The 12,630-nt window shown below is 42.5% G+C and overlaps 1 protein-coding gene across 1 annotated transcript; it reads left to right on the top strand.

Annotated features, from left to right (window-relative positions):
- The first annotated feature begins 10,686 nt into the window (after nt 1-10,686).
- On the top strand, nt 10,687-12,087 carry LOC144709664 (ribulose bisphosphate carboxylase small subunit, chloroplastic 2). Its single transcript, XM_078583272.1, has 2 exons — nt 10,687-11,067; nt 11,628-12,087. Exons 1-2 carry the CDS (start codon nt 10,759-10,761, stop codon nt 11,850-11,852), a joined length of 534 nt encoding a protein of 177 aa, XP_078439398.1. The 5' UTR covers nt 10,687-10,758; the 3' UTR covers nt 11,853-12,087.
- The last annotated feature ends 543 nt before the right edge of the window (nt 12,088-12,630 follow it).

Genomic DNA, 12,630 nt, shown 5'->3' with positions numbered 1-12,630 from the left:
ATACAACTACAATTAAATTTATTGCGCAATTTGCCTTCATCAATCGCGGCCCAACAGTCTGCGATCTTAAGACAAATGGAAGAAATATTCACAAGGTCCCGAGCCGACCTAGCTCAAAGCATGCATCATGACGGGCTTTCTAAATATTCTGATATAATCATGACCATTTAATCTTGTTAAAGAAGATCGAATGGTGAAATTTTAGACATGATTTATAGTATTCTTTCTTTTGTAGAGTGTGATTGGTTGTAGCTGCTAATGCGGGCGATGGGGCCACAAGAGCAGGTGAATCATGAAGAAGGCATGGTGATGGGGCACGCTGACAAGGCTGATGATGGGCCATGGGTACACCATCTTAAAGGGGTCCATATATGTGATTTCATCGCAGCCGTTGAACCTCATCTGAAGGGGATCTGGTGGCTAGGGGCAGTTCCGTCCATCCCTACTCCTGGCCATCCACATCTCACCGCATCGCTAGATAGGGACCATCAACAAGGACAGAATCACTCCCTCTCTCTCTATCTCTCTTTTGATAAGTTCCTTTCTCTCTCTTTTGATTGCTCCCCATGAAGAGGAGTCAGCAACTCGCCCAATGCCTTACAGAGCTGACGTGGACCAATATGACCCTTAATAAAGAGTAGCTAGTAATAAAAGAACACATACCCCCTTATACTCATTAAGAGAATAGAGATAGGATTCAATATATGTTTAAACATAGAGATTGGATGAAATATAGATAGGATTTCACATAGTTAGGAATACATATAGATAGGATTCAATGGCTCAAATTAATCTTGATCTATAAGTTATACTTGTTATAACGGCTAATTATAAATATAAACACGTTAATCATATTTTCTTATGGGAATAACACGATTCTAACGGCTACTTCCTCTCTCTTCCCACTGTCTTCTCTTTTCTTCCTTCTCTTCTCATCTCCTCTCATTCTTGAGGGATAGGAGTTCTTTCATGGTATCAGAGCCATGGACGGAGATCAAGATGGCTGGAGCAGATTCTTCATTCGCCACTTCCGCCAGGCCCAGCTGTGATATCACACTTCAACTGGTGGACTAGTCCCAACTGCTATTCTTACGGGAATGATCATCAACTCGAAGCTAAGCAGAAACAACTACCAGATGTGGAAAAGATATATGCTTCCAGTATTAAACAGGTATGATTTAATAAGGTTCATAGAAGGTGTATCACCTCTAACTTTGATTGCAGATGCCAAGGGAAATATAGTAGAAAACCCAGAATTCAAGAAATGGTGTAGGATCGATCAACAAGTCCTGGGGTTCCTTCATCAAACCATCTCTGAAACAGTCCTACCATGCATTAGCAAAGCAAAATGATGGCTCACGCCATCTCGATTCGTCATCCGCACCACCCCCCACCGACGTCGACAGCCGGGTGAAGCATGCTCGTTTATTGCATTTTGATTTTCATCATCTTCTTTAGTCGTATTTTGTGTTTTCGTACTCGTCGGTTTGTTTTCGCCACATAGCGACGCGTCCCATATGTCCATGCTTTCATCGTCATGGGGAGGGGTCCTTAGTCATTTGGACCCCCTCCCCTGTCTTTTCCTCTTTTCTTTTTTATATGTTTTAATTCTTCCTTTATTTTGTAATGGGGGCCCCATTATATAAGGGCCCCTTAATGGACCCCAATTTCCCCTTTTGTTGACCCATTAGGGCGCGCAATTGACCTCCCCTTTATAAGGGAAGAGGGGGGCGACGTAAGAATCAGACCAGGAATTTTCAAGTGTTTTTGTTTAACAGGTTCTTGGTCTCACCCCTCTGTTCAGAGAAGAAAATACAGAAAGGGGAGGGGGGAAGAGGAAGATGAGAAGGGACAGGGGAAGGGAATTCCACCTACTTGTAGGTTGTTCCCCTGCCTCTTGGTCGCAGGGTGTGTGGCTTGTAAAAATTCGCTGGTTGATCAAAAGCCTGAGCCACCTACGATCGTCAACGAGCACACAAGAGGCTGTCCGATACAATGATCAATTCCCGTTGCCCAGCTCGAATGGTGGAAATACAGGATGTTTGAACGATCTCCTCGCCTGGGAATGCGACAAGCGCTGCCCTGAGCAGGTCTGAGGCCATCTGACGAGTTGTACCAGTTGAGATCGGATCCTCCGCCATCCCTCAACTCACCCGACCGCCCAACCCATTGAATCGTGACTCATCCTTGAGTCGGCATCCGCTCGACTCTAGGTGGCCAGACACTAGATCGTGGCTGTCGATGCCGGTGGACGGCCGAACGAGCGACAATCCCAAAGGAGGTTCCCGTTCTTGTGAGCCGCAGATTGAACAGTTCTACTGTCCACACCTTGATTGCAATTCGAGCAAGGCGACGTTGAAATCTGTCGTCCCACCGTGTACGGCATGAGTGTCTCGACGGGAGTCCTCGACCCTGCCCCTGGTCGCCGCTCGGTTGTAGGCCGCACTACAGGATGCTCTAGTGTCAGGCGCGCATCTCTGGCGGTGAACGGCTACCTGATTATTGAGCGTCTCATTCATGATTCTCAGCTTGCCACGATCCCGACCTTAATCCTTGTTGGGCTGATCACCTCCAACCGAACCGCATTACGCCGGAAGTCACTATCCTTGGTGACCGACCACACACCCCCCGACAGCCGTCGCGTACCGGTCAAAAATTCTGCCTCGAGGGCAGAACCTTTCATTGTCGCCTCGCTCGCCATAGCTGCCCCTATTCGTCAGCGTTGCACTACCTCTACAGTCACGCCGACTAAGACCGACTACTAGCTGGAGCCGAGACAGCTGCCTCCCTCGCTTCCTCGACTCTGCCTCCTCTCCAAATCGCTCCTACGCTACATAAGTCGAGCTGCCGTTCACTCCCCGGTGCCTCTCCATCACACCCGCTCTGACCGCCACAACCATCGACGACTCTGCACGACAAACCACGTGCCGATGAGGTACGTCATCCTCTCCCGTTGCTTGTTTAATTATCCTTTGCAGTCTAATTTCGTCTTGACTCCACCGCGCTCGTGCTAGATAGGTGAGAGAGGTAATTGAGAGAAACTACGAAGCAAGTGAGCGGCTTACCAGTACGGACAAGTCCGTCCGTTACGTGCGAGCCCTACGGATTGATTCCGTTTGGCCATAGACGTCTGCGTCGTTCTGACAAGTTTTAAGAGGCCAACGTCAACTTCACCCGGTGACCCCGTCCAAGCTCGGAGCTTGGTGCCTCCCTCGAGTCGGAGCCTGCACATATGACACTAAGGACGCATTGAATCACAGTTACATATTACCCAATTAGGGTTTTATTATCCGTCAGATGGCGACACCGTCGACGTCCCACATATCACTATCTAGGTACTGAGCCATCATACTTGGTACCGACTGGACGACGTCATCGATGACATCCGGCATCACAAAATCTTCACGTGAAGCTTGGAAAAAGCTTGAAACCACGTTCATTCGATGGAATCAAGAGTTATGGAACTACATCGAAAATTCCATAACATGAAGAAAGATACTTTGACTATAGATGATTACATCAAACATTTTAAGACTGTGGTTGAATCTTTAGAACAAATGGGATATCTTGTGAATGAATCATCTGCAACTTTCACGTTCTTTAGAGGATTAGGATCTGCATATTCTCAGTTTGTGGTTAGTGTTAATGCTAATCTCTATCATCTAAAACTTGAAGAGATCTTTACTAACCTGAAGTCACATGAAGTTTTTCTGTTATTTGAACAAGAGGAAGAAAGAACTTCTTTTCCTCCCATGGCTAACAATATGCCGACCCAAAGGAATTCCCAATCCCAATCCCGCTTCGGACAACGGAAAGAATATGATCAAAATAGGAATTTCCAAAATCGAGGACAAGGAAGAGGAAGAAATCAAAGATTTCAACCTCGATGTCACCTGTGCTCACAATTTGGTCATAGAGCAAAAGAAGGCCCAGAATTACAACAACACAGATCAACTGCAACAACAACAACTCGTCCTAATGCCCAAGCTTTTGTCTCAACATCCTCAGAGAATCAGGAATGGTTTCTTGATAGTGGAGCTACGCATCATGTTACTACCGATCAGAATATATTAAGTCAACAACAACCTTATCCGTAGAACGATCAGCTCCAGATAGGTAATGGTACATGTTTGAGGATTTTGTCTATTGGTTCATCTAAAATTTCAACTTCAAATAGAATACTTCATTTCAAAGATATATTACACGTTCAAGACATTACAAGAATTTATTATCAGTACATTAGTTTACAAATGACAACAAAGGGAAAAATAACCAACCAAATCCTGCTGAGAGGAACAGTTAAGGATGGACTTTATCATCTGGAAACTCGATGACCCATCAAAGCTGTGTTCAATGGAGAAAAGGCATCGTCAACCATCTAGCACTCAAGATTAGGACATCCTCAATTTCGTGTTCTGACTTCTGTAATAAACAAGTTTGGTCTTCCTGTTTCACAATTAGACAGAAAACTGATATGTGATGCTTGCAATTCTCCTAACTCTTATAGATTACCATTCTTACCAACAAATCAATTTTCGAATAAGTGTCTTGAAATAATCCATTCTGACTTTTGGGGGCCTTCTCCAATTATTTCGCGATCAAGATATTCATATTATGTGGTATTCATTGATGATTTTAGTAAATATACTTGGCTTTAAAAGGAAAATTGATGTGTTAGCTACTTTTGTTGATTTTCAAAACCGAGTAGAAAAGCAGTTTAACTCTTAATTTTAATACTTCCAATCAGATTGGGGTGGAGAGTATCAATCACTCCACACCTAATTAACATCAAAAGGCATTGTTCATCGGGTATCCTGTCCACATACCCTTGAAGGAAATGGAACAGCTGAAAGGAAACGTAGACATATAACTGAAACATCTCTTGCAATATTAAAACATTCGGCAAAACAATTGTTTCATGTCATATCAAGATACCCTATTCCCGAATGTTTATTGGTTCACAATATTGTTGAAACTCCCTCGTTTACTGTGGTATCAAAAGTTATCAACTGGATGCAAGCTATGAAATTAGAATTTTGATGCACTCTTATCTAGTGATACTTGGGTGTTAGTTCCAAGGAATCAAAACTATCATGTAATCGGATGTAAGTGGGTCTATAAATTAAAATATAGACCCACTGGTGAAATAGATAAATATAAAGCACGTTTAGTTGCAAAGGGATATAGTAACCAAGAAGGTTTTGACTTTCACAAAACATTTAGTCCAGTAGTAAACATACTACTATTCGTTTAAGGCTGTCTCTAGGAATTAGCCAGAATTGGAAGATATATCAAATGCATTCTTTCATGGAGATTTACATGAAACAATTTTTATGGAACAACCTTGTGGTTTTGAAAATAAACAATTTCCAAATCATGTTTGTTGGATTAAAAAATCTATATACGGTCTAAAACAATCCCCAAGAGCATGGTTTACAAAACTCACTTCCCATTTACAAAAACTGGGTTTTGTTGGTTCTAAAACCATCACGTCTTTATTTTTTAATATATTACATGATCCAATTTTTGTCTTGATTTATGTAGATGATATCTTGATTATGAGTACTAAATCTTCTGCTATTTCTGTTATTGTAAGACAACTACATACTGAATTTGCAATCAAAGATTTAGGATCCGCATATTATTTCTTGGGTAGTGAATTAATTAAACATCACACTGGTTATCTTCTGTCTCAATCAAAGTATATTTCTTCAATACTTAAAAGAAACAACATGGAAAACTGCAAGCCTCTTTCTACTCTGTGCATTTGATCAGATTCGTCTGACAAAAATGATTTACATGAGGATTATTCCATTTATCGACAAACGGTTTGTGCTCATCAATGTCTCACTCTTACATGGCCCGATATTGCATTTGCAGTAAATAAGGTGTGTCAAAAAATGCACTCCCCCAATGCCTTAGACTGGAAAGCACTAAAACATTTACTTTGTTACTTGAAAGGAGCAGTTCTACAAGGATTATTTATCAATAAAAATTCATCATTTACATTACATGCGTTTAGTGATGCAGATTGGGCAGGTGATAAATTAGACAGAAGATCAACTAGTGCATTTTTAATCTATATTGGTAAGAATCTCATTTCCTGGAGTTCTAAGAAGCAACCGACTGTTCCAAGATCAAGTACTGAAGTAGAGTATAAGGCCTTGGCCAACTGTGCATCAGAAATACTCTGGGTTCAATCTCTTTTCCGAGAAATTAATTTGCATCAAGATCAAGCTCCAATATTGTGGTGTGATAACATTGGAGCTACCTATCTTGCGGCAAATCCGGTTTTTCACGCCAAGACTAAACACATAGAACTATATTTTCATTTTGTTCATGAACAGGTAGCATCGAGGAATATTCAAGTCAAATTTGTCAAGGGGGAAGATCAACTGGACGACGTCCTAACTGAGCCTCTGTAGCGAGAAAGATTTATCTTGTTGAGGTCCAAACTCAACGTCTCCGAGAAGCCGTTTAGCTTGGGGGGGGCTGATGAGGAGTCAGCAACTCGCCCAATGCCTTATAGAGCTGACGTGGACCAATAGGACCCTTAATAAAGAGTAACTAGTAATAAAAGAACACGTAACCCCTTATACTCGTTAAGAAAAAAGAGATAGGATTCAATATAAGTTTAAACATAGAGAATGGATGAAATATAGATAGGATTTCACATAGTTAGGAATACATATAGGTAGGATTCAACGGCTCAGATTAATCTTGATCTATCAGTTATACTTGTTATGACAGCTACGATCATAACAGGCTAACTATATACGTTACAACCATAAACTTTACAGTATAAATACAAACACATGTTAATCGCATTTTCTTATGGGAATAACATGATTCTAACGACTACTTCCGCTCTCTTTCCACTGCCTTCTCTCTTCTTCCTTCACTTCTCATCTCCTCTCATTCTTGAGCAATACGAGTTCTTTCACCCTCTCCCTCTAACTCTCTCTCTCTGTTTCTCTCCCTTTCTCTTTTTCCCTCTCTATCACTCACTATTTCTCTCCCTTCCTCTCTCTCTCTCCCTCTCCCCCTCCCTCTCTCTCTCTCCATCTCTCTTTCTTTCTCTCTCTCTCTCTTTCTTTCTTTCTCTCTCTCTCTCTTTCTTTCTTTCTTTCTCTCTCTCTCTATCTTGATCTCTCTCTCTCTATCAATCGTTCCCTTCAGCCTCTCAAAGCATATTTAGTCTACTTTGTCATCCATCCGTCTGTCATCAGTCCCATTTTCTGTAATGGACGAATGGCTGAACAAGGCGAAAGACAAAGTTGTGACGATGACTAAACATAGACGAAGATGAAATGGACAAACTGAAAAGTTGTGGACAGATGACTCAACGGAAATCTGTTCAGTCCCATTCCGTCCATCCAAAAACGTCATTCATCATTCATCCAACAAGCCTAGAGCAAAATGTAACACGGGTGCATCAACAGAGTTGTTAAATAATATAGTTTGAGCTTTGAAGTATTGTAAGGATATATTATCAAAAGGATAAAGTCATTATGGATATCCAAGGATAACTAAGAATGCCAGCTCACACACAACATTTAATTCTTGTTATAATTATTGACATAAATATTTGGACAATTGAGCGCAAAAGTCATTTGGCAACTACGATATAATTCAACCCTTGGATGGCTCCTAATTGCGAAATGGTTTGCATGAAAAGTAATTAACTAGCTCCAAGTGCAAATGTAATTGAGATCTGTTTATTCTTTAATGTCGCTATTTGCAAAAAATGAAGTTGCAATCCTACCCCAATGATTGATCATTTTGTTTGAAATGTATTCATCAATGTTTGTTGAGACTGTTGACCTCAAAATGAGGAAATACCTCCTCCGTGCTCAGATTCAATCTTTGTATTCCCTTATCCCTGAAAAGCGTTTAATCTATTTGAATCGAACTCGTAATTTTGGACTCGTCCATGTTTTTAGATTAGTACACAAGTGGTCTTGAAAAAAAATTTTATATTAATTTTTCTAATTTGGTATTGGTAATGATGTTCAACATGTATTTCTCCCAATATGATCCGACCAGTCTGTGTTACTTTTGGTTTCCCAAAAAGGATCATTGGGGATTGGATTTGTGCGGCTCACATTCCCTCTGCTGGGTAGATGTGGGCACCTTATTAATTGTAGTTTGGCGCCGCATCGGTGTACACTTATCTGGTGCATAATTTAACTTGTCTAAAAAGAGTATGTTTTAAATCAGTATGAAATGGTCTACCTATAGTAGGAAAGCCTAGTTTAGATCACAACTAACGTCAAGATGACTAAATTAGCCGCTCATAATGTCATAACTGTAGCTGCAATCCATATCAGTACAATGATTATTAGAGTTACTCAAAGGATGTTTCTTTGATATTGCTTCTCAAAACGACAAGTAAGACAACCAATTCATATGGCTAAACCGTGCTCCATAGCGATGGACAACTTTCAGTATTATTAGTCACACACGTGGCACGATTGAAACAAGTATTGAGTCGAAAAAGACTGGATTCTCTAAGAAATGATATTCTCATTCGATAATTATCAGTTAGAGACAGAGGTGAGATTCAAAAGAAAAAAAAATATGGAAAGTTAGAATTCCATACAAAAGACAGAGGTGAGATTCAAAAGAAAAAAAAACAGTGTGCGTTTGCTCAGAAACCCCTTGAAGAAAACCAGAGGTTTATCTCCCGTTTGTCTAGAGCCATGAGATGCCAAAAAGATTCCACCGGGAAAATGACTTCTTCCAGTCATGATTCATGAAAATGAAAACCAAATTCATCTATGTTACAGGATGGTCCATAGCGATGGACAACTTTCAGTATTATTAGTCACACACGTGGCACGATTGAAACAAGTATTGAGTCGAAAAAGACTGGATTCTCTAAGAAAATGATATTCTCATTCGATAATTATCAGTTAGAGACAGAGGTGAGATTCAAAAGAAAAAAAAAAATGGAAAGTTAGAATTCCATACAAAAGACAGAGGTGAGATTCAAAAGAAAAAAAAACAGTGTGCGTTTGCTCAGAAACCCCTTGAAGAAATCCAGAGGTTTATCTCCCGTTTGTCTAGAGCCATGAGATGCCAAAAAGATTCCACCGGGAAAATGACTTCTTCCAGTCATGATTCATGAAAATGAAAACCAAATTCATCTATGTTACAGGATGGTCCACCCATTAATCGATTGTTTGGTTTGTATATGTGGTGGTGATCATCTGTGAGCGTTATCCTTGGAAGAACCCTTCTGTCCAAGGAAGGCCACTGTCGCCTGTGGGGGACCTCCAAGCTCTCTTCACATCAGCCACCAATTTGCGATTATGAGAGATTTCAAGTCCACAAGGAGAGGCTAAGGCAGAAAGGGGATTTAAGGGCCCAAGAGAGGTGAGCTCATCCGGAAATGTCTGTTGCAAAGAGAGACGTAGACTCCCCATTGTTTAGTTCATCCTCTGATCGTCACGAGATTGGATTGGAACGGCACCTTTTGGGTTTCTCTTAGTCACGAGTGTTACCTTCGGTTTAAATTTCAGCACTCTACGATGACGACATTCACGTCATGCCCTGCAGTGAAAGACTGCCTTACAAAAAGTTACTGCTGTTCCCATTAACTGGCACAAGAGAATTTTTTAATAACGTAAGGCAAAAAGCCAGGGAACTCTGAGTCTGGAAGTTTTGTGAGAGAAAGGGCAAGAAGTCATTTTTGTCCGAGTTAACGAAACGAGACCAACTATAGCAGTCAAAGTTCCGATTAAACGGCTAGAGAAGTTAAAAAAATAGGATTCATTTCGAGACATTTGTTGATGGACCGGGGTGAGCTGGTGGTCTTTTTTAAATCGATCTCGTGACATGAATGCAGAGCAGAATCCGCGACATCTTCGTTAAATACCGACAACAGCCGCTAACAATGACGCAATAATTACCAAACCCATTCATCATCCTCTTCCCTCGATCTCAAGAAAAGGTTAATCACGAATTGGGAAACTTTATGACAGATATGGCAAGGAGTAATTCCTCTAAGAGTAAATGAAACGAGTCCAACAAGATAAGACAAATTTCTGGTAAAACGGACCCAGACGTTAAAAAAATTAGGGGTTGTACACAGTTCAAGAAATTTATTACGGGATCAGTGGACAGAGTTGTTAAATAATATAGTTGAATCGACAACGCCCTCCACTGATGATGTAATAATTAACAGACCATGATCATCCTCTTTCCCCCCTCAAGAAAAGGATAATTCTGTCTACCAGATCTTTTTTGGAATTTTAGTGAGATACCCATTTCCGCCTAATGATATTCTTATTGCAGTGACACGGTTAAGTGTTCCTCACAGAAAGAAGTAAAATTTAAAAGCTAGCTGGGAAGCGGAGGATTCGGTTTCTTCTACTAAATAATCTCCGGCAGAGGAGCGAAACGGGGTCTTTTCGGTAACATATTCCCCTTCCCCAAGAGGATGAGAGAAGGGAGGATAGCTCTGGCCACACACAAGAGAAGGAGAAGAGAGGACAGGCAGGCGAAGCCCATTCACACATTCTCACTCGGCGTCGGATAAGGGGATCGAGGCCCATGCCACATGTCAACAGGAGAGAATTCCTAGCGATAAGGCCGTAATCTTTGAGGAGACGGCATGTGTGGTGGAGGGGACGGGAGACGTTGGATAGGCAGATGCTTATTTAAGACGGCGAGAAGACGTAGAGATCCTCTCAAGCTGAGCTTGGATTCGGGTTTGAAGAAGGAAGAGAGGGGGAGCGAGCAAGAAGGATCGCCATGGCTTCCTCGATGATGGTCTCCTCCGCCGCCGTGGCCCGCGCCACTCCGGCTCAGTCCAACATGGTGGCCCCCTTCAACGGGCTCCGCTCCTCCGCCGCCTTCCCGGCCACGCGCAAGGCCAACGCCGACCTGTCGACCCTGCCCAGCAACGGCGGCAAGGCCCGGTGCATGCAGGTGTGGCCCCCGGAGGGTCTGAAGAAGTTCGAGACCCTGTCCTACCTGCCTCCCCTCTCCACCGAAGCCCTCGCCAAGGAGGTTGAGTACCTCATCCGCAACGGCTGGATCCCCTGCATCGAGTTCTCCAAGGTACTGTCTCTCTCTCTTCTCTCCCTCTACCGTATCTCATCCGGGTCTCTCTCTATTTCTTGAAGTCTGCCCTCTCTGTCATCTGGGTCCTGCATTATCTCTCTCTCTCTCTGGAAATTATCGTATCTGGGTCCCTCTTCTTCTCCCTCTTTCAAAGGTGTCTCAATTGGATCTCTCTCTTCCTTGAAATTCGCCCCCTCTCTCTCATCTGGGACTCTTTTGAAATGTCCACTATGGGGGTCTATAGACCTCTATCTTCCTTTGAGGTTTCGTCTCACGCTCCCTATAGATTGGGTATCTGGATTATGTGACTGGTCTCCATTACGTCTCCACCTTGGAAACAATCGCATCTGGGTCTCTCTTGAAAGTTGTTTTCTTTCGGACTTTTCCTTGATATTTCTCATGCGGATCTCCCAAAGATTCACTCTTACGGCCTTCCTGATGAAGGGTGATCTTAGGGGCGAGTAGTTCTCGCTGTCCCCATAATTATCTCACACGAGTCTCGTAGAGAGATTCAAATTTCGGCGTTTCTAACGAATTCCGCGCTTCACAATGAACAGGAGGGCTTCGTCTACCGTGAGTACCACGCCTCCCCCGGGTACTACGATGGCCGCTACTGGACAATGTGGAAGCTGCCCATGTTCGGCTGCACCGATGCATCCCAGGTGATCGCCGAGGTTGAGGAGGCCAAGAAGGCCTACCCTGACTACTTCGTCAGGATCATCGGCTTCGACAACAAGCGCCAAGTGCAGTGCGTCAGCTTCATCGCCTACAAGCCCACCTAAGCCAGCCGCCGAGATGGGGGCCATCGCACCCCCTTCTCCTCTTTCTTGAAGCTTTCTGCGTACCCCTATGTTCCGTTGCTCATCCCTTTCCTCCTCGGATCATCTTCAATTTCCCCTTCTTCCGTCGTCGTTAGCCGATTCCCAACATATGAGCAGTGTAATGGCGTATATATATGTTTTTTGTTGGTGAGAAACATCTCAGCTTCGGCTATAATATAAACTCTGAAATTATCCATTGTTCTTTTTTCTCAACCCCACATCACTCAGCTGTCTTTTACATTCAATCACAAGCTTTATTTTTTGCGCAAACGATAGAAAACACACCCAGTTCTGATAACATATATTATACGAGCACCTTGACATAAACATGCAGACTCAAAAGTGATTCATAAGTCCTTGTTGATGAAGTTGAAGTTACCAAAGTCTGACTTAGCATCAATATGCCTGATTGCGTCAAATCTAGCTCTTGAAAATTGTTAAGTCTCCAAAAGAATACAAAAATGACGGTTTAGGAAACAGTGCACCCAGAAAACATGCACGGTGACACCACCCAGTATACCTAAACTTGTTTTCACCCAGTATACATGGTGAGGGAGTTGTATGATCCTAGATCTACACATGATGTCATCAAGGTATTGGCTCCCATCTCATTTTATCTATCTCAGTCTCTTGCCCTTCTGAAAATTTCTAGCCTGGTCATCCTAAAATCAATCTCTCCCTCATGATGCAATTATGTATGTCCTGGAATCCAGTCAGACATTCCTTATCTCGTCGAGGA

The sequence above is a fragment of the Wolffia australiana genome, chromosome 11 (assembly GCF_029677425.1).
Source record: "Wolffia australiana isolate 7733 chromosome 11, ASM2967742v1".
Taxonomy (NCBI): domain Eukaryota; kingdom Viridiplantae; phylum Streptophyta; class Magnoliopsida; order Alismatales; family Araceae; genus Wolffia; species Wolffia australiana.
This window is presented reverse-complemented; position numbering and strand designations above follow the sequence as displayed.